The sequence below is a fragment of the Bombus huntii genome, chromosome 5, assembly GCF_024542735.1.
Source record: "Bombus huntii isolate Logan2020A chromosome 5, iyBomHunt1.1, whole genome shotgun sequence".
Lineage (NCBI taxonomy): Eukaryota > Metazoa > Arthropoda > Insecta > Hymenoptera > Apidae > Bombus > Bombus huntii.
The window spans coordinates 17692368-17719285 of record NC_066242.1 but is presented as its reverse complement, the minus strand read 5'-3'; the positions used below and the strand labels follow the sequence as shown (position 1 = coordinate 17719285).

The window sequence follows — 26918 nt, the reverse complement described above, 5'->3', positions numbered from 1 at the left end:
GGTCATCGTCTCGTATCCGGTCACCTGCTTGGCGTGTTCGTCGTCAGTGGTTGGCTCCTTCTCTGACTCCTTCTCCAAAGGTGCGTGTTCGTTGTCGGTGGTCACCAGCTTGTAGGAGGTGTAGTTGGAGCTACAACTGGATGTCTTTTACTTCAGAATATACATCCTTTATTTTTACTGCAAAGGTTCTGTTGCTTAGGTATGATTGGGTAAGTGGCGGATTTGTTCCGGGAAGTGTTTTTTGGTTGTTTGTAGGAGGTTTTCGTGGTCATGCCTCATTCATCTTGAGCATTATTTTCGCAGCTCGTTTTCCTTCTCGAGACGGTATCGAGAAACGTGGATGACTTTGTTCCCTGTATGGAATATTTCCTCGACACTCGGACGATGGAATGCTCGAACAATGATCTTCGTAATATCTCTAGGACCGCGAAAGACTCGGACAAGCTTCTTTCCACAGGGCGACTCGTTAGAAAAATAATCCATAGGTCTGAGAAAGGTCAACACCCCTGGGACCAAAAGGAAAATCGATAGGATATCTTGTCTCGCATCTCGCCTTCGTTTCTCGCATTGTCTATCGTAGGACAGACACGCTATCGATTTTGCTTCTCGCTGGAATTTCGATACTCCTTAATCCTTTGTAGTTTGATGCTTTATCGAAACGGGACGAACGTTATTGCGCGGTGCAACGTTATCGCGTTGTTCACCGAGAACTCGGCTAAAAGTGCTATAGATGTTATATAGTATATCGCGTTACTATGTATTTATCCAATTGCCATAGCTTGAAAGATATCACGAGGGTGTTTACTTCCCTCGGGTAAAACAATGGATTCGTAATTGATCGATATTCCAACTCGATAAACTGTAGACCGATGTTTCCATTAAAATTATTTTACGCCTCGGACGACGAGACCTTTTTCGATCGCGTAACATTTACATTCTCCAACGATACGTTACGTCCGATTTTCCCGATGAGAAGATAAGAACCATAGAGCAAAGTAAACGTAAATTAACTAAAAAAAAAAAAAAAAAGAAAAAATGTAGGCGTTTGCGAAGTTTGAAGTAGCCGCAGTGTATCCTCGTGCCGGATAACGCAAACAAATCGAAAGACAATAAGGCACCGTGACAGCTAGTAGACCGACGACGATTCCTTTGTTGAGAATCATGGAGATCACCGGTGGTACAATAGCGGCCAATCACGTATCCCGATCGAGAGAGGTGATTCCGTGTCCTGGACACCAGATCACTTCGCACCGGGTCCTCGGGGGTATCCCGACCCCCCCACCCCGACTCCTCGACTCCGTTCGTCTCCTGTCGCTTAATTGTCAGAAACAATAGAATTATTGTGCCGAGCTTGGAATAAAAGAGACAGAGAGATGAATCGACCGAGAGAAACGGAGATACAAACGACCAAGAGAGGGACAATTCGTCGAGCAACTAGAGGGAGAAATTAGGATCGTGTCCATTTTCGTCGCTGTTTCGTAGCCTCTGTCGAGAGAGCCGTATCAATGCCACTACGTTCGTTGCACGTTACGTAACATGTACCATGATCGCGTTTTGATCACCGTCGGTCTATGTAGTGTAACTGGTTAGCTGATGTTTGCGACCAATAATACCGACGCTGCTGTTTATTTTATTTTCTCGTCGTAACCATCTGTACGTATACACTGGCTGAAAACAATGTTTTCTACCTTCTAATTTATACGAAACACGTACATACGAAAACTATTTTCGTAACACGTATCGATCAGTTATATCGATCGTTTACGACAATAGCAATGATATTTTCCGAAGTAACTTTCGCTTTCAAAATCTAGTCGAAATTTCATCGGAGTTTCGTTAGAGTTTCAAAGCGACAAAGACTCGATCGCCGAAAGAAGGTTCGCAATAGCGTTGTTCGGTGTATTTTGCTTGCCTTAGTTTAACCGTAAAATCAATGCATTAACTGCTCTCTAATTACGATCTGTCTTCCAAGAACGTTATTTTATCAATTCGTGGTTCGTTTTACACGGTAAAAATACGTCACTCTTGAATTCAACGGCGTAATAATTATCTCGCGATTAAACAAACAGCCGTAGACTCGGTATTCTTGCATAAATGGGAAACAACCACCGCAAAAAGCTGCCGGTTGAAACGGCAGAAGATTCTTAATGCCCAGAGCCCCGTTATCGATTTACCGACCGAGGAAACGATTTCCGTAAGAGCACTCCCCTTCTCGCGTCTAGAAAATGATTTCCACTCGTGGTCCGCGCCACGAAGGGTTCTACTTTCGTTATAAAATAACACACACGAGTATCACCGTCAAAGATAACCACTATCGAAGATGAATTTGGATCACCGTTTTATTACTTTTCGATTTTATAATCGCGCACATATGACGATGATTCCCTCCCTCCCTTTTTTTATGATCACTCGTCCGAATATCGTTCTTTCGGAACTCGCAGGCGTGAAATACCGCCAGGAAATTTGTGTTCCAGACATAGTTGCCGATATGAAAAATCATAAAAATATCAAACTTAACGTTCTTAATTTGTATCGTGTTCTACGTAAGCGTCGATATCGTCCGACTACGCTTCCTCTCTGCGTTGAAGAACTCGAACCTTTTCCAATTTCAGACGTAACGTTATCCGTAAGATGTTTACGAATTAAACGTTTTAATTCTTTCGATTCCTTTCGTCGATCGTATCCTTTCGTATCGAGGAGAGAGTTTTTTCACGCCCCGAGGCTGTACCGATATCGGTGTAAATATCGTAGATACTTTCAAAGCGATTGTCGGATCCACGCGGTTGCCGTGTATTTACGGTTTGATTGAGAAGTAAATTATACTTGACATTTTCCGAAAAACCAATATCACGTTTGTCACACGGTTTTCAACGGTGCTCGAGTAGCGACGGAAAACATGAAACTCATTGGCTAGATGGTTTCGAGCACGGCTCTTCGTTTTGACGAGTTAAATTTTAATTAGCGTTTCACGCGGTATCGAGGACGTGCCTTCGAGTACGCATTCTTCCACGACCAAATAGAATAGATGACAGGTGTCATGAAAAAAGAAGAAAAACAATTAAAAAGAACAAGAGGAAAACATCGGCAACGCATTTTAACTTTCCTTTCCGCTCTTCATCCGCATCCTGAAACATTCTAAATTTTAACTTTCGGCTTTTACGATATATTTCGTTTATCCTCGCTTTATTTTCGCTTATTCTCGCGTAATATACAGGGTGGTTGGTAACTGGTGGTACAAGCGGAAAGGGGGCGCTTCTACGCGAAAAAAGAAGTCGAAAATATAGAATAAAAATTTTTCGTTCGAGGCTTTGTTTTCGAGAAAATCGACTTTGAATTTTCGGTCGGTACGCGTGCACGTTATCGCGTCTCGTTGTGAGTGAAGTGTTTCATCCGTACGGTACATGTCTGATGATGAACTGTCCTCCTACGTTGCTAATTCTTCCTACCAGCCATTGGGTTTTGTCTGTCCATCGCGCCCTTCCGACTGCTCCTTTCTCGGGGTTTTTTACCTGACCTTGGAATCATTAGGTTTACAGCTCGGGGAGGACATGTTATTCGGAATTTCCTAAAGAAGAGAATAGGCCATAAACGAAGCGCCACTCAAAATTCCGAACAATATTCGTACCAAGATGCTTTGATGTGTTTACCTACAAAATATCTGCGATTCGAAATAGCGCAATGTGCGAATATTAACCCTCTCTCTACTACTACAGCTACATCAAACACGTTTGTTACCTTTTTCGATGATACGACATATCCTAAAAGGTTCAAGCTCGTAGTAAATATAGCGAAAGTTTGTTAAAGGTGATAGTGTTTTAAAACTTATACGCCTCTTTCGGATTTGGCACTCATTAAAACTTCTTTGGATTTACGAGACGATACAATCTTTTTGGATCTAGTTCGTGTTCAAACTTTCGCGGATACTCCTGAAACTTATGCAATTTTATCACTTCAAGAAGCCATCGATGTGTTATAAAGGCGTGACAACCTTTAAAATGGAATAAGGATGTACCGTATTTGAAAACCGGAACGTATACCGTAAACTGGGGAGCACTGACAGGTTTTTATAACATTTTACGCTGTAACTTGATGATTCAAATATTTACGACTCTTTTAAATATCTTATTACGACATTGTGTCCTCGGTCGTTTTACAAGAAACGTAAAAATGCGTAGAATTTTTCATCCTCTTCTCTTGTAATTTACGTTAAGTACCTGTTCGTGTTACCTTGATTACAGAAGATTACAGTCAAAGATATAATTAAAAAGATTATTAGTAGCAGAGATCAGATCGAAGAAACTATTTGTAGAATGTGTTTTTCGGATATATCGTGTATCTCTTTGGCGTTGAAGGTTGGAGAGCCATCAGCGTCTTTTTTTTTTTAACGTATTTATTAAACATTGTAAATTTACCTAAAGTTATGAATTACATAGCACAGAATAATTCGTTAGAAGTCGTATAAATGTAGAGAAGCTTACATTACCGAGAAAGGAAGAAGGAGAAAAACATTTTAATCGAGAATGAAATCTTATACTAATCTAATCTATTTAATGCGTGGTATATTTATCGTCTTAATTTTCACGTGGTTTTAAAAGCACCTGTTGAGCCTATATATCCATCGAGTGCAACCAACAATGAGGTATCGTAGAAGAAAATCGAAACAAATCAATTGCAAGTAAATTAACGACGTTGATTTTATACAATTTCAAGTTTTGAAAGACGATCGTGAGTTTAACTTCAAAATGGAATTTCTTCAGTCGCGTTTATCCTTTGGTTAACTTCATTTGCGGATATAATAAATTAGAAAAATCGGCCCTCGCTTAGTATTAGGTTGTCCGAAAAGTTTCTCCCGTTGTACGAGGAAATAATGAACGCACAACGTTTTTTGTTTTATATTATTTTGTCGAATTACGTACGATCCATTTTGTTCTGTTGAGATAAACGCCGCGACGTTTCACAGACTTGGTTTCACGTTTGTATGAAGCAACACTGTTGTAAAAAGCACGTCTGCGGAAGAAAGACACTTTTCGGACAACTTAATACGATTGAATAGCGTGAAGCGGTAATTTCTGATTGATATTTTACATATAATGGCGTGTAGTAAAAGAGATCTTGAGATAATAAGATCGTTCGAAATCGACACAGAAAAATTGAATGATAACATGGAAAAACGTTGGAGAGAATAGTAACGAAGACATGGTGTTCCATATTTAAAGGGTGAGAACTGACGGCGATATAGTTTGTGATTTCTGTCTGTAATCAAAGAAGAATATTAGTTCCGACGTAATTAAGCGACGAGCAAATCCGTAATAAGCTGCTTTAGCTGTACTCCTTGCAATTTTAATTATTCGTTCTAGTCGATATTAAGCCCTGCGATTGTCCATTCAAAGTCCATTTAATTTCATTCAACCTGGCGAGTCGATGGAAACGAAAATACGAATTTCGTCGTGTTCGCTCGCGATCTATCGATTCTTTCTTTCTCTACCTTCTTCGACCGTTTTCACCGTTTCTTGCTTGTAGACACCCTTTGAGATTATCGAATCGACCAAAATATCGAATTATCGTCGTTAGACTTTCCCCTTTCGCGTCGATCTGGATGCACGATTCTCGAAAGCCTGGAATACATTTTGATACATTGAGACGGTTAGCTGGTTATCGTTGCGGCGATGATTTAGTTTGACGAAAAATTTGTCGTTTCCTCGCGAGCAACGTGAATTTCCGTGAAAAGTTGTATAAGCGAGTGGTTGGAAGATACGCACGAATATAGATCGTTTGGCTTTCCAAGGAGAACGCCGCGACCGCGTCGGGATGCGATAAATTCCGCTCCTTCTACCTTCTGTCGTTCGTTGTACCTTGTGGGCATTTTCGGATGTCGCTTCCTTACCGAATGATATATTAACTTTGTCTCGTGACTCGTCAGAAACTGAAAAGCTCTTGCTCTTTCGCTTCGTATCGGGCGAAACTAGAGTCGCTTATCCGCAAAACCTTCGTACGTGCAGCGAAAGCAATTAAGATGAGAATTATTCCATCGGTTCTCTCTTGGCAAGGCGTTACGTCGCGTCACCGTCGACTTGGCTGTCTCTTACGACGGAAACGAAAAGACGATTTCTGCGACAACTTACGGTTCCGTTTAGGCGTTTTAAGACATTCGGTTTGTCTCGAACACGCTGCTTACGCGACAGCGACGTGACCCCAGGTTCTCCGACAAATTTCCCTTCGAATAAAAATAAGAGACGATCGATCGTTCCGACTGCTGCGTTACTTTTATATGACAAATGATAGATGCATAAGGCAAGGATAAAAAATATAAAAACGAACGGACTATGTCGTTTCTCGATTCTGTCGGATAACAAAACAAAGCACTGTATACAAGTAAAGACTTATCGCGTCGTTAAAACGTAAGAGACGTGTAATTTGGTAACTGTTGGCGGAAGTTTTAACGAAAATGTAGATAAAATTTTTGCGCAAGATCGGCCAGAGCCGGAGGAAATGGAAAATTCTTGGAGGAATTCGCAGTGAATCAAGCGTCACCTTAATTAATCTTACTTTATACCACTTACTCTTTTTCTCGTCGGCCCTTTATCAAAAGGGCCGACCTACATTGCATCCGCGATGCAATTGCAACAGAAGCCTCGTTGTACGAGGCTACAGTGCCTCTTTCACAGCCTTTAACCTACACCTGGTCTCTTCTCGAGTGTTCTCGAACTAGGAACCACGAACATAATGCAACACGGTGTGTCGTTGCACAGATCTACTGGCTGCAACGTGTACTCTCGTTGCATTTGCCTTTTCCTCTTTATTACGTTACAACTAGATGCGCGTCTATCGTCTACCGAAACCTCTCACAATTCTATTCGACGCTGCTATTTTTCACAGCAAACGATAGATAGTTCCACGTTATTATCGATTCTGAAGATCTTGAAATCTCCATTTTTATTTATTTCTATTGCCATCGATACGACACAATTTGAGAAGATAATATCCCAAATTACGAAGACAACGAAGTATAAACTACGAAGAGAGCAAACTGTCGTTCGTTATCCGTTACATGATTCTCATGTTCTACGCGTTTGTTTCTAGAGAAAATATAAATAATACCAACTCCTAGACGTCGTACTTCGGTCGTCCCTGATGTGTGACGCGTCGAATAATTTTTAAAAGAATAAATTTGTGCGTTACGAATTACAAACGCTAGAGAGGTAAGTGTCGTAAAGATAAATTCGCCACGCGATACAGCGATTCTTTTGATGCTTTACGCTGATCGGTGAAGCGCAGAAAATGCAGTGGCTGCATTGTAGTAGTAAATTTTCAGTTCGAAAGTTGATTGGCGAGCGTCGATCGACCCGATACGACGCGACGCAACGCGCCATCACAGCGATAGAAGGCACGGAACAACGCTTCTATACGATCCTTTGGAACAAAGTATGTCGCTTCTGGTACTCGCGCGGGATTTGGCCAAATTAATTGTTTCCTCGTTTAGCTGTTAATAAGCGACATTTGGATTTATCTGGACGAATGTACAACGCTAGTGTTACGATATCGCGAGTACGTTTGTTCAACGTACGAGCAAGTCGACACGAGCCGAGCAACGTGAGATTTCAAAAATTAAAAAAGAAGTTCCCTGTGACAAATTTGAACGTTCAGCCGGCGTATTCGCGCGCGTTCATTCGTGTCGCTGCTTTAAACAAATTTATAACTTAATAAATAGCGTATCTGGAAGATTGACTCGAGGCGCTAACGTAAGACGTAAGACAAGAAATCGAGTATCGCTGCAGCGTATTATGAGAGCGAATATGAAAAATTTCGGAGCTTTCTCGGCTGATAAATGGCAGAACTAAAGGAAAGCGGTAAGGCTTATCTTTCCTAAGTATCCTTAGTTCGCAGTTTGTACTCGTGAGAAGTTGCTTTCAGAAGTTGTTAGTAGATCGTTTCAGATCAGAAACGTTCTTTAATCGAGACCTTGTTAAACTTGTTGAATGGCGAGAATTCTCTCAGCTTTTCAAGTTATAGAATTAACTTAAACTTCTCTAAATTATATCAGCCTTCTCCAAGTTCCGCGGTTTCTCGATTTTCGGCCTTCGCGCTTACGCTTTTCTAGTAATATATCTAATCTTCGTTATTAAACTTTAGACGTAGAAATTTAACTACTCCCTGCGTAAAGATTGTTCTTTTATTTGGACGATGGCCGAAGTCGAGGTACAGATTCTTTTCTGGCGAAATATAATCGATAGTTAAGAAGAGTATCGTGAAAATTGGCGATGACGTGGCTAGGTCGAAATATGCGCGTGAATCGGCGAAGCACGTCCCAGTATCAGTTGGGAAATTAGTGGAACGAGACCGACGAATATCGGTAAGGTATAGGACGGCTGACAATCGCAGTAACTTTTAATTTCTGCGTGTGGTGACTCGCATATGGTCGACGCCCGTTTCGTTCCCTTTTGATAAGGAACAATTATTGGCGATAGTCGGAGAGACGCCCCTCGTAGGACGCCCGCTCAAATATACCGGGTGTCTGGAGTGGCCGGCGTGTACCATCGAACAGGAAACAATAGGCTCTCTTATTCGCCCCTGCTGCTGGCTTGCGGTTCTTTGTGCCAAAAAACGGGCTAAATGCGCTATTGCACCCGACCTTACGCACGTCTACAAAGAGAAGCCAATAGCGTCGACTTCTTCCTTTTCCCCCTTTTCTTTCCCTTTTCTTTCCCCTTCCCTTCAACTTTTTCCGCTCCCCTGCAGCGATTTTCTCGATTTAATTTGTCGCGCCCGAAGGAACGTGCCAACTCGCCAATTAAGTTTCCAAAATCCTAAACGACTTGCGTTCAGATCGATCGTTCCGATCGTACGAAAATCGCAATTTATTTTTTCGTTACGATTCGATAAACGTCGTTGCGCAAAGTTTACTCGCAGCTTTATATCTCGTATACAAATACGGATGTTTGCGCCGAGTATTACGCGTTTAAATGTCGAAGTGAAAATACCGGATGTAAATTTTCAAGAAGAAAACGTCTTGACACTTTTACCGATATCGATAAAGCGGAAGAAAATAAAAATAAACGACCAAAGTATCGAATCGTAAAGTATAAACAGAATCTGAGAAAATTCGAGTTCTAAAGTAGAACGAGACGTTATTCGTATTGACGTGTTAAAAAAGTAGTTATATTCTTGGTAAAAGTCGCTTGATACGGTGTATGGTACATCGGTAACGTTCTTTAATCATTTCAAATAAGATAAAAACAGCTACTAGTAGAGATATTGTTCTTTGTGTGGTTCGCACAAAGAATAAAAATTAACTCGAATACATATATATATATATATATATATATATATATATATATATATATATATGTATGACTCTGAAATATAGATATATATATTTAGTAAATCGGAAATTAAATGGGAAAAATGTAATTGGAAGTTAAGTAAAGTTAAGTGATAAAGGCAGGTTGAACGGATAATAAGAATCCCGAGGGATGCTTTTTCAAAATCCTGAGTCTTGTAATCATTGGACTGCGAATAAGGACGCGCATGCGCACAGCTTTCCCCTACCACCGGCGGAAGTATACAGAGTCAGCGTAGAAACGATCTGGCTTTGCCTCAGTATTCCGCCGCGTCCTGTTTCGTCGATGTTGTGCTTGCATTCGCTCTGCGATTTCCGTCTTTTTACTTCCGTGGTAACAGGAGTTGTCTGCAACGTCGAGTCTGTGAATCGAATATCCACGATGACTCAACGTCGAGTCGTTCAACGTAGCATGGCAAGTTTTACATTTGAATTTTCCATTTAACCGCTGTTTTTAAACGCGTCGCACGATTCTTTAACTCGGAGTTATTAAGGTCGTGGTAGGTTTAACAATTCCAAAATCACGTACATCGTATCGCGAGAAATAGCTAGCGAAAATTTGCCCAAAATAATCGTCTATCTTTGGAATAACGTTTTGGAAAAAAATATGACAAATTGCTGTAATTCGGTTCTGATCAACGCGATAGATTATACTGCCCCCCTTAGTCGATTGTCTTAACTAATGCCACATTTGAGATAAATGAGATTTTAGTTATTATTTTCTCGATGCCGCTTTTATTTATTTTTCTTTTTTTTTCTATTGACTTTAAAGTTTTGGTCGTTATTTTCTTACGACTTACGTAATTTTTTTCAATTTCGCGTACACGCAGCGAACGTATTATCAGGAATTGTTGGCGATTAATTAAACGTTTCAGACAAGACGTTTTAACCTTATGAAGAAACTGACGACGAGACGAAAAGTTTTCTCGTAGGATACGGTTGAAGTCGTATTTAAATAATAACGAGTTTTTTTTTCGACGTATACGGCTTAAATGTAAATTAGAGAAACACAAACGCAGAAACTTAGACGTGAATAATTTAAACACGAGCGTTAATCAATTATAAATATAAATACATTACAATCGAAATATAAATTTATCATTCAGATTTAAATAAATGAAACGCAGGCATAGCGACCGTGCGTAACAGAATAAAATATCCTATTTGCTTTTCAAATGTTAACTGTTAGAATTATTTAACTTAGCCACTTTACCTTTGGTAGATGGTAGGACACTGTCTATAGAGCACTATAAATTAATAATCACAACAGGAAAACAGTTGAGATAAATTATTCTATTTCCAATTTACTTACAAATGACCACGTCATTCGCGTTCATAGTTCACATCGTTCGTTCGTTAGATCGTAATAATAAAGTTTTCAAATATCCGCGTAGATTTTACTTGCATCGTGACAATGTATTCTCAATATTATTGAGAATAACGACGATGTTTAGAAGAGTATAAACGTTTTCTACGTTGCGATCGCATTATTGTAAATTGTATTCCGCGAAAACTCGTAGAGTAGGAAAGTTTCTGAGAAATACCGAAAAATTATGTACCAAGTTAGTTGTCGGGAAGTTAGTGGGCATACTTGATAAAACATGGAAAGATTTTCCGAATATCGAGTAGTTTCAAATTTGTTGATAACGCAACGAATAGATGGATGGATTATGGAAAAGGAAATACGTCGGACGACGTCCACCTCTTTTCAACGATCCACTTCAGCGAAATTGCTTTCTCTTTTCGAGTTTTTAAAAGGGGTTGAAGGAACGATCGAGAAGACACTCTCTTTCATTTTTCTCTCGTTCCAGATTCCCTCGATTTCGATGTTGCAAAAGCGATAACTTTTTTAATGCAACTTTCCTGCTAGTCGAATATTTTCAAACGTATCGTAACGGTTAGAAAATTTTGCAATTTGTTCTTCCGTGTTAACGCTTAGCTCGGGAAAATTGTTACCAAGATAGGAAATAGGCGGAATTTGAAAAGATCGGAAACTATCTGGTCACTCGCTACCTCGAACAATTCGTTTCAGTTGGATTTCACGTGAAACCACTATCTGTAGTTTTATCCGTTTCCCCGGAAGACCTTTTTTTTTCCTGGCTTTTCTCCAGGGCCGAATAAAAATGTTCCATCGAGAGTGTTACTCATCCTTTTTGCTTTTATACCCTCTAACTGACACGTATACGCGCAATATTCCCACGTATAAACTTTCCATTGGTTTTATACCGTTCTTTCTCCACCGATCCTGCCTTAATTTCCTCGCGAACGAGAGCAACGGCTACGTCGTTTGGATCGCAGTCTCGTTACAACGTCGCACTTGTCCGATCCAATGTACAAGTACGTGGAAGAAACGGCTATGACACAATTTGTTATCCTGATTTTGCTTAGACATCCTCTTCACTGGCAAACGCGTTATCTGCGTGTTGTACAAAGGTCGTAAATATCACGCCTCTGACTTATAACGTCGAATCTTGCTCGTAACGCGTAGGCTATGCCCGAACGACGAACGTGAATACTTCGTCTAATACTACATCTAAATACTTCGTCGAGTTACTAATCTCGATTCTAGTTGGATAAAAATTAGCTGTGTGACAGCGAATAGTGAGATAAAACTAGGAATATTATATTTTACCAAGCGATTTCCAACTTTGTAATTTGAAACAATATGCGTTTAGTTTGTTCCACGATACGCGCAATGGTCCATGCATTTTCCGGATATTTTGAAAAGTCAATAGACAAAAAATGTATCGAGTACAGCGAATGGTAGTTTACGAATTTAATCGGCCGTGGCAAGTTCTCTCTCTTTCGACGTCGTTCGCGGTATCCTACCAAGATAGATATCTACATGTGTGTTTGCTCTCGTTATTACACGAGATAGCTCCTATCTAGATTAAATAATTTGTCGTTGTTTTACGAGCGATAACAATTTATTTCCTGCTGGGATGTAGTAATTAATAAAAATTATAGATACGATTCGAGCTCCTTTTAATATTCGTCGCTTTCTGTTTTCGTCTCCATTGAAAAGAAAAGTACGTTCGTAACAAACAGATTGTGTTAAATAGCAAATGAAAAGAAGGAGTAGAACGCGAAAAGTTTTACCGGTTATTCTATTATTACGAAAAATCATCTTCGTTTATATCGATATAATATATTTCTATATATTTGCATTTTTTTTTTTTTTTTTTAGATTTTCATATTGTAAATATTGCATATGCATATTTTTATTTGTTTCAAATGTATAAATATTCGCGATGTAATAATTTATATCGCTGCCAGCAACGCGTGGTTATTTGAACGATCAGGCCTGTGCGATCGTCTGGAATTGATCATTTCGATTTCTGAAACGATGTGTACATATTGGCCATATCGACGTGTAGGTAGATATAGGTAGTACGAGTGTGGTGGAGCTACGTGGATGTGCACCGTCTTTGGAGTACACGGGATAAAAAGCGTGGAGTAGCGTTCTGCCGTTTGGAAAATCGTATTTTTCCAAGTGTTCGTTTCTGCTGGCACTGAGAAAACGCTCGCCGTTATATACCGCGTTGTTTCATCAAGAGAACGTTACGAATTGTCTTAGTAAAAAATAGCAGTTTTTCACAGCAGAAATCTGAACGGCGGAATGCCGTGACGCGCGATGAAAGAGAAAATAAAATTCTGTTTTCCATCCTGTTCGGTAATGGAAAAGCTTAAGTCGCGCGTTTCTCCGACGCTTCTCCCCCTTTGAATTTTATTTTCCACGACCGGAACTGATAGAAAATTAAATATTTTTTCAGGTAAGTGAAGAAGCTGAACAAACATTAACAAAACGGTTCTTCGAATGCCCAAGTATTAAAACGCCGTCGGTGAGTAATTAGAAATTAAATAGTTTCTTCGTGAAAAAGATTTTCTTCGTAGTTTCCGATACGTACACGTATACAATATTATTTTACTAATTTCTCGACATTGTATGAAAGAAAAATACGTAGAATTTCGTTGATTCGTTCTAAACTACGAGCGGTACTTTTTTTCCTTTAGAGGATCGTCGTTTCGATGGTCGTGAATATTTAACGAAACTACACAGAAGATAAAACGAAAACGTTATTAAAATGTCTTCTTAAAGAGGAAATGAAACAGCAGTTGTGTTAAAGCGCGTTTCCAATAATTTGTAATCGCTTATTTCTATTTAAATGTTTGAAGGATCGGAAGGCTTGCCTTCTTAAATAAAACATTATCGAGGATGTACCGAACCGACGAATACATCGAGAGACTGGAAAGGCGAGAAAAAGATCATTAGGGAGGAAAGCTTTTCCGCTCTGGCGTACGCGTTGGTAATAGAAAGGGAAAAAACGATTGGAACGCACGAATCAGTAGCCAGGCTTTATTCCATCGATTTTGAATCGACGGTTAGAAAGGAGAAACGATGCGGGGAAAGATGCATAGTTATTTACAGGATGATGGATGCTACGCGTTATTTTCCCGTTCTTATGAAGCTACACACGGCAATATGATTGCGAAACGTGGCCATAATGAGCCATTCGAATGCGATCGATCGCTTGTGACTGACCTAAATATCCTGAATTTCTAATGTATCTTTTCAAGCATCCGTACGTTCGTGAGATTTTTCAACCGACAAACTGCCGCCTCCTTTTTTTTAGTTGTCGTTGACTTTTCCCAGAACTTTTGTTTCTTCCTTCGAACGTAATTTCACCTTTTAGTCTTGCACGAAGTTTTATTATTAGGCTGGAGGATACGAAACACCGTTTCGAAATAAAAGTCGTGCATATTTTCTTCGAAATATCGTACATATTCCTACACGTACCTGTTTGGACCTATGGGATCCAACTATGGGGAACAGCGAGTAATTCCAACATAGAAATTCATCAACGATTCCAATCAGAACCTTTAGGATCTAATTCTCGCATTGAGAATTTTCAGTAATTTTTTCTGGCGTGGCTCAGTGACATGGCTAAATATTTATAAGTTAATACTTATTATAGATAAGTATAATTTATAAATGAGTGTTGTAAATAAGTAATTATTACTTAATATAAGTATCTAATTAAATCTAGTGTTTCGGTCTAACGGGTAGTGTCTTCAGCCTGCGGATCTGGTCCGACGTATCGAGTAGTCCAGTAATTAGGGGGTTTCGATGTTTGTCGCGATACCTACAGTTAAAGAAGAAATATCCAAATTCTTCTTCTGTGAAGTGTTTCTTCGCAATTGCGTCTCCCCGCGATTGGTCGAAAATACACGTAACATAAAAATTAACAAGCACCGAAACCCAATCACTTGACACGACGGATCAGATCCGCAGGCTAAAAAGACGTTACCCTGTAGATTTAAACGTTAGATTCAGCTAGAACCAAACATACGATAGTCGTTTATTATTCACGTTATAGTGCCACGCCAGAATAATTTACTTATAATTCTCAATGAGAATTGATTGTAAACTACTTCCAAATAAACAAAAGAAAAATATTGCTACATATTAGTCAAACTAAATTCCAAAGTGATTCGATACACTTAACCAACGACTGTAGAGCAATTTCATCCTTCTATATCTGTGAGAATTACTAGTTTCAGACTAAAAATTAAAATTAAATTAAAAGTTGAAGGAATTTATGAATGAAAAAATTGTCGAAGCGTAATAGAGTTTGGCGGTAGTTTCTGCAAATTTACATATTGTAAGACGTGGATCATTGTCCGTCGCGTGTTTCATAATTACAAATTCCGTGGTAGATTTATGTAAAGTTTAAAGTCGGACGAACAATCGGAGGTAGCGGTAACAGTGTGACTCTTTTGCGAGAAAGCACGGAAATCGATCTTAAGAAGGAATTCCATTAAAATTCGTAATCTATCGGCGAAGAGGACAAAGTTCGAACGTCGCTCGATAATCCTGTAACAGGTCGACAAACGAGAATCGAAGACACGCTGATGAATCTTAAAGGTTGTCGAACAGCTACCGAATTTATAGGAACTAATCTACAAAAAGTTTTGCCGCCAGACCAAAGTAAAGTCGAACCTCCTACGTCCGCCTATTGGAAAAAGTAGATCTTTTGCTTGGCGTTTAGATTAACCAGTTGCAAATTCGTCCTGGTACTGTTACACAGGTACTAGAATATGGATAAGATCTATCTCTGTCGCGAATGAACGAAAACGAGTTTCAATTTCGGATCGGTGTGTACGTTCGAGTATACACGGAGCGTTTATGCGAATAAAACGTTTATAACGTTTTATCGACTAGCTGAACGGAAGTATTCTTATTTGCATTTGCTTAGTTTTCATTTATACGAGTAATTACGAGTGGTTAGGATGTGATCTCGTAGCTGAAAATTACGCGCATTTCGCTATCGGTAGACGATCGGCGTATTCGAAAGGTTAAACAAATTTGGTCATTTGTGCGGCAATACGCGTTTCCGTATCTGGATCGTCACAGACGGAAGAAAATTTGATTGGCGTTGAGAACGTAACAAAATCGCTATTTTTTGGTTTCCTGGAAAACGAACTAGATGCGAATGCGAGCGTTTTGAATGGACGGGTTATTGTCAATTTGATAAGAATAGCGAGTTTAATATCTCATACCTTTTGTGTTTGCCAGTGCTTGTAAATTTATTCGAAAGCAGTAGAGAGCTTTCACGAGATAACGTTCCATTTTTTCTTCTTTGGGTAGAAGGAAGCGGCGATTGAAATTTCATATTGAAATTTTTTGGTGTTGGAAACTGTCCAGAATCGAAGCCGAGTCTTTCTTGCACGTGATTTCCGCCTCGATGGAAATCACGATTTAATTCGACTGCGGTGAATACAGACTACGAAATAAATTTTATACTATAGGTACATTTTATTTAAAAGATCGCACGAATCGAACATTATCGCGTTAAATCTAATTGTTCCGCGTCGCGATATAAATTTCGTTTCAAAAGTTGAAACGTAAGAGGCAACTTATTTTCCAGTCGCTAGAAAAACATTAATTTCGCAAAATAAAATTTATATCGATACGTAGTACGGTTAGTCGAGCGAACGAGTAACGAAGTAAGTCGGCAAATTAATTGGCTACCTTAACTGGTTAAACGTTTTGATCATGGGCTTGACGTTTCCGTTTTAATCGAGTTCTTTTATTTCGTTGATTCCCGACCAATTGATCAACTAGCCGATGTAATAATCGCTCCACCGATCTATACGATCGCAATTACGTGGACGAATATGCGCCCGAAAACTCGATTAAGCGTAAAAATTTGTTTACTCGTATTTGCAAGTTGAACTGTTGGCTCGATCTCATTTTCCTTTAATTTTCGTGCGATATCCCGCGGATAAACGTTTCAAATACATCGAACGCGTCGAATTAACAACTTATCGTTCGAATAACTTATCGGCGATAACAATAGCTTGTAACTTAACGTTATAAACTTTAATTTATCACGCAGCATTACGAATTCCATAGATTTCCTTTCTCTAAGGAATGAAACGCGAATCGAAGTGCTAGTGTTAGGTGGAAATTTTATTCGACGATACATTACGTTTGACGTTTCATCAATTACTTGGTTCGATCGATCTTGGTTCGCTTTTTCATCGACGAATTGCTATGATAGTACGATTAATCTTTTCAAGACGGAGACGCGAGTAATCTTGGAAGACCAACTCCGATACAATGTACATATACACATCGCAAGAATTATTACGTTGTCATATTTATTTTATTGGAAATAATGATCAGCACGTGCCGATCGAGAACCGAAGTTAATGTGCAACCTTTCCAACATCATCAACATTGAAGTTCGTGTAATCGTTTCGTGTAAATAATTCGTGGTTGGTAACTGATGGTACAAGCGGAAAAGGGGTGATTCTACGCGAAAAAAGAAGTCGAAAGTATAGAATAACAATTTTTCGTTCGAGGCTTTGTTTTCGAGAAAATCGACTTTGAATTTTCGCTCGGTACGCGTCCACTTTATCGCGTCTCGTTATAACGGATCTCGCTGTAGATCTTTGTCTCGATGGAAAAATTTAAACAAATTTTTATTCTATATTTTCGACTTCTTTTTTCGCGTAGAATCACCCCCTTTCCGCTTCTACCACCAGTTACCAACCACCCTGTAGATTATCGTCGTTCCTCGTTGGATACAGAGGTTCGACATTTTCTTTCCTATTTTATTTTGGATATTTCGTCTCCCTTTTCCAAATTTTTGTAATAATTAGAGCTTCACGCTCGTAGAGCTAAAGCCGAATTTACACTGCTTCGCTTTGGAGGAACACGGTGGATGAACGCTGCTCTCATCCTTGTATCGTACGTAGATGGGACGAGGATGAAAACAGCGTTCATCCGCCGTGGATTTCCATCGGCGTTCCTCCAAAGTGAAATAACGCAAATTTCGCTTAAGTTGCCTCTTTAAATTAAACGAGAATTCGACGCCAAGCGCTTTTTTCTTTATCGTTTGCAAAGTTATAGAGGTTACCGTGTTCTGGTTTTTCATAGACGATTAAAAACTTGAAAATCAGTAGTCAAAACCGAATCGTATCTACGAGTATATTTAACGAAACGACAATCGTTCGATGATAATCTATTATACATATATACATACGTTTATTAACGCTTTCTTTAACGTACGCAAAGTTTAACGTATTAAGAATTCTTCCTTTTTCTTTCTTTTTTCTTTTCTTTTTATACGAGAATCAGTAGATCAAAATACGAGCAGTTTTCTAGGAAATTGGACATTGTACAACCATAAATACTTTTTATAGTCGGTGTAAATCTTGCGAAGGCTGCGCGTCTTCCCCTGCCAGTTCTTTCCACAAAGGACGTATTACGAACAAGTAAAATAGCTTCGCGTCTTTCAGAAGCTCTTTTCTGCTACACGGTTGAAACGGAGGAAGAGGGGAATAATTACGAGTGCATTGCGCCGGTGTGGAAAGCAGAGATTAACAAACAGAAGAGGTTTCTCTATCCTCTCTCACCTTTTCCACTCGATATCGGATATCGTTTATCGAATGAAATAAGATTCGTTTCCATCTCTTTCTCACTCGGAATTGTCGTTCGTTGAATAACGCTCCAATGTTTAAACCTATTTACGATTCGTCGTAGTTCTTTCGTACTTACACGAATACGTCCAGAGAATATGCCAATAGCGTGGAATTTCATTTGTAAAACACTTTTTTCGTTTTAATATCGTATTGCTTGAAAAGCATCGAAGAAAGATTATCTTTGGTCGATGAGCAGAGAGGAGATGCTTCGAAATCGATGAAATATCCAATTGCGATTTAAACGCGATAACGTGGCACGGTGACACACTAAACTAGCTTGTATTAAATAGTCTGAAACGTTCAATTTAATATCAACTATTACTCGGTAATTCGGTTCGTAATTACATCTTTTAATTCTCATAACGATGTTAAAACAGTGCGAATTTTGACGCGAAAATTGTCTCTTTCGACAAGAGCTTAAAACCCTGCGCTTTTCTCCTGAATTCTCGTGGAAACTTGGTGCCGCTTTTTCAGCCAATTCGAACATGGCCGCGGTAATTCTGTTAAGCTTAATTTTCCCGCTTGTCGAGTGCCGCTTCGAAGCTTGTTAATTGTTTTATTAAGGCTATTATGTGCTATTTAGTCGCGTACTTTCCACGCAACTTTCGCGTATTCCAAATGTTCGTTATTTGTAAACCATCGAAAATACGCGATTATCGCGAAAAAGAACAACTAAACTGAAATAATACTGCCCCGTATATCCAGACGATCTGAAGATCATCGGATTCTTCGTGGAATATTAACAGGAAAATTGGCTAATTATTTGGAGGGCGGTTAACTTTGCTTGCTCGAACTGTTGAAATCGAGCGAGTCTGCCGGTTCGTCGAGTAATTCGTCGCAAAACTGTTGTAGCAATTGTTTGGCGGATGAAAAAGCTGGGCGAAGTAATGGAGCCGAGCGAAGGAAAACTTTCTTCGCGAAGAGTTGTTCAGGTTGGCGAGAGAACGAAGCGAGAAGCGCACATGTGTCGGATGACAAGGAGTATCTTCTTGCGGGTAGACGACCTAATTAGTTGAAAGCCTACGTTAGCCGCGAAGCTGCGAAGGGTCGTCTACCGGCGAGGGCTTTCAATTTAATTTAGTCGTTCGTTATTGCGTGCCTTCGGCGGGCTACGCTGCGGCCAGCCTGTTCCGAGGTTGCTCTTTCCAGCCAGGTAAATCTGCTTTAACGCAATGTCTCCTCGCGACATCCATACGCCTGTGTGACCATCAATTTAGACGCTTCTCATGTGCCACTTCGCACCAAGCTTTCAGTCCTGTGCGTCCATTAGACTCGCGTACCTCTCCCGTTTTCTCACGTCTGACTCGATTAGCTTCCACACCCGCACGTTCTTCGAACCCCTGTCGCACCAATTTAAATAGATTCCACTCGTTAGACGCAGCACCGATCTCTTTGCTTTTCTGCTTTTCGCTTCATTACCTTTAAACTCTGCAATTCCCAAGGGAAAAGAGATCTCGTTCGATTCGCCAACGAATCGTTCCGTTGTATCATCGATACGTGAAAAACGTTTTCGACGGTCGTGGAAATATCGCCGTTATCCGTCTCGGAAGATCGAAATATTCGTACGCTATGTATTCCCGTAATGAAAATTCTAATTTGTCACGGACATAAATACGTCGGTGCTGCCATCGTTGGAAAAAGAAGAAAAAAAGAGGAAGACGGAGTTTTCCCCGATTTCTCGTCGCCTCGTAATTCTTCGTCTCTCTTTTGATCGTTAGTCGCGTCTAGATATTTTTTCAAGCTCTTGAAAGGGCGGTCGCGTGTGAGGGCAATCACCCTTAAGTCTTCCAAGACTGAGGCGGGACTCTCTTTAACGAGTATTACGTTAATTACGGCTGCTGCCGTGGCGATCATTAAACTCTTCTATGCCAATGCAAGCCGATATCGCGGGACTGACGAATTTTTTCTTTACCGGAAGTCTCGAATGCTGATCGCGTAAATACGCGCTCTTCTATCCATCCTAGACGTTTATATCCCGTCGTGGAAAACAAACGTTACGACGATGAAGATTTAAGTACAAAGTGTTCCGGTTATAATACGATCAGGACCAGGTGATGATTCAACGGCGAAGAAAATAAATGGAAATCGTAGACGCACTCGGCTAAGAATTAAACCGATACGCGCGTACTCGACTAATTGCCGAATTCCATATTTTCTCGAATTTCGATTTTCCAAACTGAAACTTGGGAGAAGAGACGTTCGATACGCTCTGATAGCCAGCGAGACAGATTCGACTGTTTGAAACAGTTGGCGCGATTCATCGTCCTTTGAGGTTAATGGAGGCGAGGCTGCGAGAGTCAAAGGTTAAAAGATCGATTTAAATAAGCGTGAAAGAAACGAGGGGAAGGATGATATTAATTAAAATTCACGCACGCTTCCTAACAGAACTAGGAGCAGCTTTGTTGCTGCGAAATGAGCCAGCCTGACGCAGGTATCACCCGACTGACATTTCTAAGGGTTCTACAGGAGTCTCTTTTCCTTGCCCTTCCCTCCTTTTCTTCCTTTTTTTTCACGTCGCCGAGTGCAGCGGCGGTGTTGCATTTCGTGATCAACGAGGAGCACTTTCGGTGCTCGAAGGGAGACACCGGGAGTACCCTTTCAGTCGGGCCCTGAGTAGACGGTGTTGAAATCGTGCCGGACGAGGGAACACCCTCTCGCCGATGAAAGTCGACACCTAGTCGTCGAGGAGACAGACTTACGGGGCTTTTGTAACGACCGCGCCTGGAAACCCACCGGACTCGGTCTGCCGTATCGTCTAGTTAATTGGAAGAAAGCGTCCAAGTCGATGCGAACGGACATTTGCATTTTTTACGCGGCATTTCACGCGTCGCGTTCGTAAGCCGTATCGCCGTACGCTTCTTTGATTTACACGGTGGCCACCAACTCCGCGTCTCAAAGATCTTCCTAGGAAACGTAGGAAATTTCGAAACGTGCTTCTACCGTTTTATTCGTTGCGACCGTGTGTCTTAATTTTCCGTAATCGCGCGAAATTTATTACGCGAATCGTGCGTTATCTCGCGACAAAGTTATCGGCGGATGAACGCAACGCGAATTACGAACGCGTTTCAAAAGGTTTAATCGTAAAAATCCATAAAACGATCGTCGTTATGGTGCTAAAGGTAGAAGAGAAATTCAGCCACGATTAAATATTCCTTTGTAAGTTTGGAGGAGGAACGACTTGGCCGATCTCCTCTAATCCATTTTAACCGTGCCTTTTAAAGAGGCATTTCCAACGAAACGTTCTTTCGCGGCTTCTATTATGCTCGGTCTTGTTATCTTCGGGCAAAGCGTGGACAAATACATGTTGACCCTTTTCTTTCGTCGCTCTTGTCCTCTTTTTAGCTGCCCGTGTTTTCCTCAGCTTTTTGACCCTCGACCCTGTTTGTCCGCTTCCTGTCCGTTTAATATCGTCACCACAAAATCGATTCCTTTCCTCCTTTTTCGCGCGTTTGTCTTCCTCGTATCGGACACTCGCCTCGGTTTTTCCACACCGCCGAATGCTTTCTTACTTTATTCGTCTTATGGTTGCCTCGCACGTTTTAAAGATACAACGAAACTATGCATCGAGATAGAATAATGCGTTCGCAGGGTAAAGCAAGATTTCACGTCCAAGCGAGCGAAAACAGAGATCGAACGTGGTGATCTTCGTTACAAAGGTTGGCGGCGACGGTCGATGCGAGCTACCGTGTTGTATCGGCTCGCGCGTTTTCGATGAATTATAACACCGCGTGACGCTTCCAGGCTGCTTCTCGCTGCTGTGTAAAAAGAAATGCATCGAACGCGTTCGCGAAAGTACCTAACGCTTGGAAAAGATTTCAATTTACCTCACCGATAGAAACGTCCGTTGAAATACACAGACTGTCGTTCGAAAAGAAGATAAGAACGAAACTTTAAGCCCGTCTCAATTAATTTCCTCGATCGGATATTCTTCGATAGCTCGTATAGCTATCCGTGACGATAGCCAATCGATTTCTCTCGGTCGACGGTCGCTGAAATCTCATTTGCTTGTTCTTATAATCCAAGCGCTCCGATATCATTGTCTCCGCGCGTTCGTTTCGTTTCTTGATCTTCTGGCGGCGTTCGATTACGCGGTTCCCTCGGGAGCCTCGCTCGGTTAATCTCCTTAGCTCCAACCTCGCTCCGTGCGTTGGTTGTCCCCTTTCCTTCGTCTGACACTCGATGAAATTCACTTGCGTTTCCCGTACCGGAAATTACAGCCGAATGCCTGTTCGTTCGGTTGTTCGCGCGATAAACTTCAGTTAAGCAAATCGCTCTATGGCCGTTAGAAGACACCGTTTGAGTCGCGGTGTAAATCCTTTGCAGACGTAGGTGGTCCGTTTTCGCAGCCGTTGTACGATGCACGCGTGAAACCATTCGTTGCTGGAATTCGTTTCATCGTCGTTGGAACTTGTTCGTGGTCGTTTCGCGCGAAAGTATCGAAGAAAATGCTTGAGAATGCGGTTAATCGCGATTCACGCGCGTATGGACGCTTGAAGAACATCGTTCGTCTATGCAATTAACGATTCCATCGAATCGTGCTTTTGTATCTACGTCGCGTGGGGGAATTCCATCTTCGAACATGGTTGTGGAAAGTGAAGAATGAATCGGAGAGTGGAAGGAACATAAAGCATAGAGGAGACGGAACGATCGCAGAATCAGACATCGACGAAGCATTTGGAAAGTGGCGGCCACGTGGACTCACTCAACCTGGGTGTGATGCTTGCCTGTACACCAGGCCCTAGTGGTCATCACAACCTTTTTGAGTGAGCGAACGCGACCGTTATATCGACCGTATATCCACGAAAGCAGAACGCAAGAGACGAAATCGACGCTTAGATCATTTTCGAATCGTTTCGCACGCGTTCGACCTGAAACGCGAGCTGTCCGAGCGTCGTCACTTTGTCAATTAAAAAGTTTGCTCGTTTTCGAATGTCACTTTCGTTACCAAATAGAATTCTCCGAATTGCCGTAGGCAATTTCATCTACGTTGTGGCGTAATTCTGCAGTTCTAACGATCGAAAGCGACTTTTAATACGTATATCAAACGTTTATCCGCAAAGATAATTTCTTATTATTTGCGAATGATCTCGAGTCTCTTATTTCTACGACCTGTCCTGCGTTATTAACTAGCAAAGTTTTCGAAACTGTAATTTCTGAACGGTACCGGTATCGTATAATACGACCCAGCGAAAAAGCGTAGGAAAAGCGTGAAAAAAATGGCGGAGAGATGCGCGTTAGATAAAAGCAACTAGGATGATTCCGTGGACTATGTGACTTCTTATTGCAGGCAGAAGTTTGCTTTAAACGGGGTCGTGACCTAATTTATTCAGCCGACTGTAAAATAGGGAGATATTTTAGCCTTGGATACGGAGCAATTAAGTTCTTATTCTTCTCGGTGTGTGCACTTGCCACCGATTGGCCATCGTTGAAACCAATTTGACTGTATAGAAGAACGCTATCCATAATGCTCGCAATAGGATTCAATGAGACGATATTGACTTCGTTGTTTGTGCAGCCGATCAGCGTAAAGATATATCTTGGCAATGGGACCATCTGTCTTTGAAGAGCAACCGGCTAATAAGCCAGAGATTCGCGAGAATCGCTAAGGTTCGAGATCGTTGATCATCGGTTGATCTATCTAATTCGATGTGTATCGTTCGAATGATTCGCTGTTTTCCATTTGCTTTAAACTCTTCAAAACTTCGCAACGATAAGTCGATAATCGACTAAATTTATCGTTGACGTATATAAATATCTTCCGAAACCTTTGCTTTCACTCGCTTAAATATTTATGAGAGGACTGTGACAGAGGAATAAGATGATCGCTGTCCATCTTAAAATTAAGAAGGAGAACGCTCAGGGTACGTAACCTGTAATACCGTTGTACGATAGATCGAGTAAAGAAATAAATTAGAAATCACATGCTCGAGTAAATTGGCAATTGCAGCCGAGCCGATTGGCGTCTGAACGTCGGCTGCTACGAAAGTTCGAGGCCGATCGATCCAGTCAATTGACGACACTGTTTCATGATGCCTAACAATGACTTACGATGCCGATCGAACCTCGTTTTAACGACTGATCGATACCATGCAAAGTACTCGTGGACTGACACGAGTCCTCTCGCAAAAATCAAATTAATCGATTCTATTTTTCGTTAATTTTCAATTCGCCTTACCCAAACTTATTTTCACAGGTTAATAACGAAGTTTTTATGTTTTTTTCTTATTTTTCCTAGAATCGAATATACCGTGATTCGTATGGCTTATAAGAGATTCGTTCTCCAGCATAGTACTATTTCGATTCGACCTTCTTCCCTTCATCGTACAACGCTGCAACAATCTACCAAGCCTCTAAAATTGTTTCATCGTGTACCGTTACGTAACGTAATTGACATTTATTTCGATCGCTTGATCCCTTGACACAAGTCGTTCAGCTAATAACCCAACACTTTTACTTTGAAAACCAGCATCGAGCATTTTGTCGTCCGTGAATATATACAAATTGTAATTACATACTTCGTTTGGCCGATGGAAATCGTTTCCGGCTTGCCGACACATTCGCAGAACCAGCGAGATATAAATGAAAGAATGTCGGTATTGGCACGCAACCGCGTGTTGAAAGAGTAGCAAAGACGAGTCGAGGGTGTAGTTAGCTGGAATCTTTTCGCTTAGTTCAGCCACTAGCTGGCTGGATCGGTTTGAAGAGATTCAAAGTTGTGGACCTGTTCCAAACTGGTTGAACGCGTTACGTACTCCGAACCTCGTTGCGATGTCCCTTGCTGCCAAGCGTGTCTCTTCCAATGCCAAACAACTCGGCTGTCAATATTTGAAAGTCTTCCAGAACGAAGCTCGAATTTTCAATTTGCAGTTCGGCTAAACTTCTCGTGCGATGTATCGCCTTGGAGAATGACGTGTCAAACGCGATCCTAGCGTTGCTTCTCTCGCTTCGTCTACGCGCCTGTTTGCCACATACGGCAGTCAGCAATCGAAGGATCGTTTAAGAGTAAAATATGAAACAAATACATAATGTTATTTAAAAAACACTCAAGACGATATTTTACTTTATCGGTGAAGTGCTTATAAGTGAAGGTGCTAGCTGTAATATATACGTGGACGCACACACATACATATACGTAATGGATTCTGAAATTCAATTTTCTCAAAAATAACGTCTCGCGTGAGAAACTTTATTCCTCGAGTTTTGCGCAAGGGATCCACTTCCTACGATACGGTACAATTGCCCTTCGGGCGAAAGAATTTGTCATTTTAACAAACTATCCGACGATGCGTGTCGAAACGAGAAAATTCTACCTTCGATTTGCTGGTCGTATATCGACTTGACCCAGCCATTCGATTGCCTAGTCTATGCCCTGATACGTTATCAAGCCAGAATTAGATTCCGCGTATACCTCTATATTGACGTGATTACAAGAGAAATTGGATGCAGCAGGGGATAATGACTGCGTGGTTAAATGCTGTACAGCGAATTTATAATCTTACTAGCCTGGTGGTAATTTAAATTAATCGTGGACAGCGTCGGTGATCGATGTATTCTCGGTCGTACAGTGTCGCGTGTTTCACGCTGCGGAAATTTGTTCGAGACACGGCATTTACGTTTCTTGCGTTTCCATTCTCGACGGATTTAAAGTTTGCGCTGTACTTAAGATAACTAACGAAGAATTGCTTTCAAAACCAAGATAATTTCTTATCGCTATTTATTTTTTATTTAAAATATTTCACATAAAACTTCCATACTTGTACACGCTAGCTTCGTAAAGTAACCAACAGCCTGGAATAAACATATAATTAGTAGCATAAGCGCTTAATAGTGCTCCATAATGATTCGTAGAAACGCGAACTGTTGCGGTGTACGATACAGCGATTAATGCGGTTTAATAGCCGGAAAAGGCGATATTACAATAGCGATCCAATAATACATATTGGTTCATTTTGGTCCCAATTACAAGTACGTTTAAGACTATTCCTAGCTGTATCGAATACGCTGCGAGTTCTATAAAATGTACATTTCCAATAAATATCATACATTACGTACATTTGCGGATTTGCATTAAATTTGATCGATGCAATCGTAGTAGTCGTATCGCTTACGATGTCGATAAAATTTCGGAAACTTTTGCGCGACGTAGTTGTAAAGGATTTCTATAGTAAGCGTCAAGATACTTTCGCGTCTAATTGTAAATAGTTCGTTATTTTTCATAGCTTTTCTTTCTTTCGATATATCGGAGCCATGAAACGTAGCACGATGTGTTAGTACGTCTATGACAATTGCAGCTGGTAGTAAAACCAGCGCAAGTAACGATATTACAAATTGTCGACGCCAGTTAGATACGATTATTGTCTCGTTCCAAAATCGTTTGAACCGAGCGAATTATAATTCGAAATTCTGTCGAAATTCCTGCAATTTATATTATTATTCGAGAGAAATGTCCAAATATTCGTATCTATGGCCGTTCCGTGTTTTCCACGGTCGTAAACGAGTGCGTCCATAACGACATAAAAATGTTGCTGCGAAGCGGCATTTATTTCCCAGGGAAATTTTCTCTCGACTCTCGACGAAACTCTCGTAGCCT

General features: G+C 40.7%; 1 protein-coding gene across 2 annotated transcripts in view; it reads left to right on the top strand.

Annotated features, from left to right (window-relative positions):
* The window catches only part of LOC126865715 (matrix metalloproteinase-2), a 102283-nt gene that overhangs the window by 34776 nt on the left and 40589 nt on the right, over positions 1–26918 (top strand). Inside the window, exon 1 of one of the 2 annotated variants that reach the window (XM_050618556.1) lies at positions 11679–11770. The exons of the other annotated variant lie outside the window; for it this stretch is intronic. Within the exon in view, the coding sequence (XP_050474513.1) occupies positions 11694–11770 (77 nt within the window). The 5' untranslated portion in view covers positions 11679–11693. Of the gene's footprint in view, positions 1–11678; positions 11771–26918 lie in introns of those variants that run through there. 2 annotated transcript variants of the gene reach the window in all.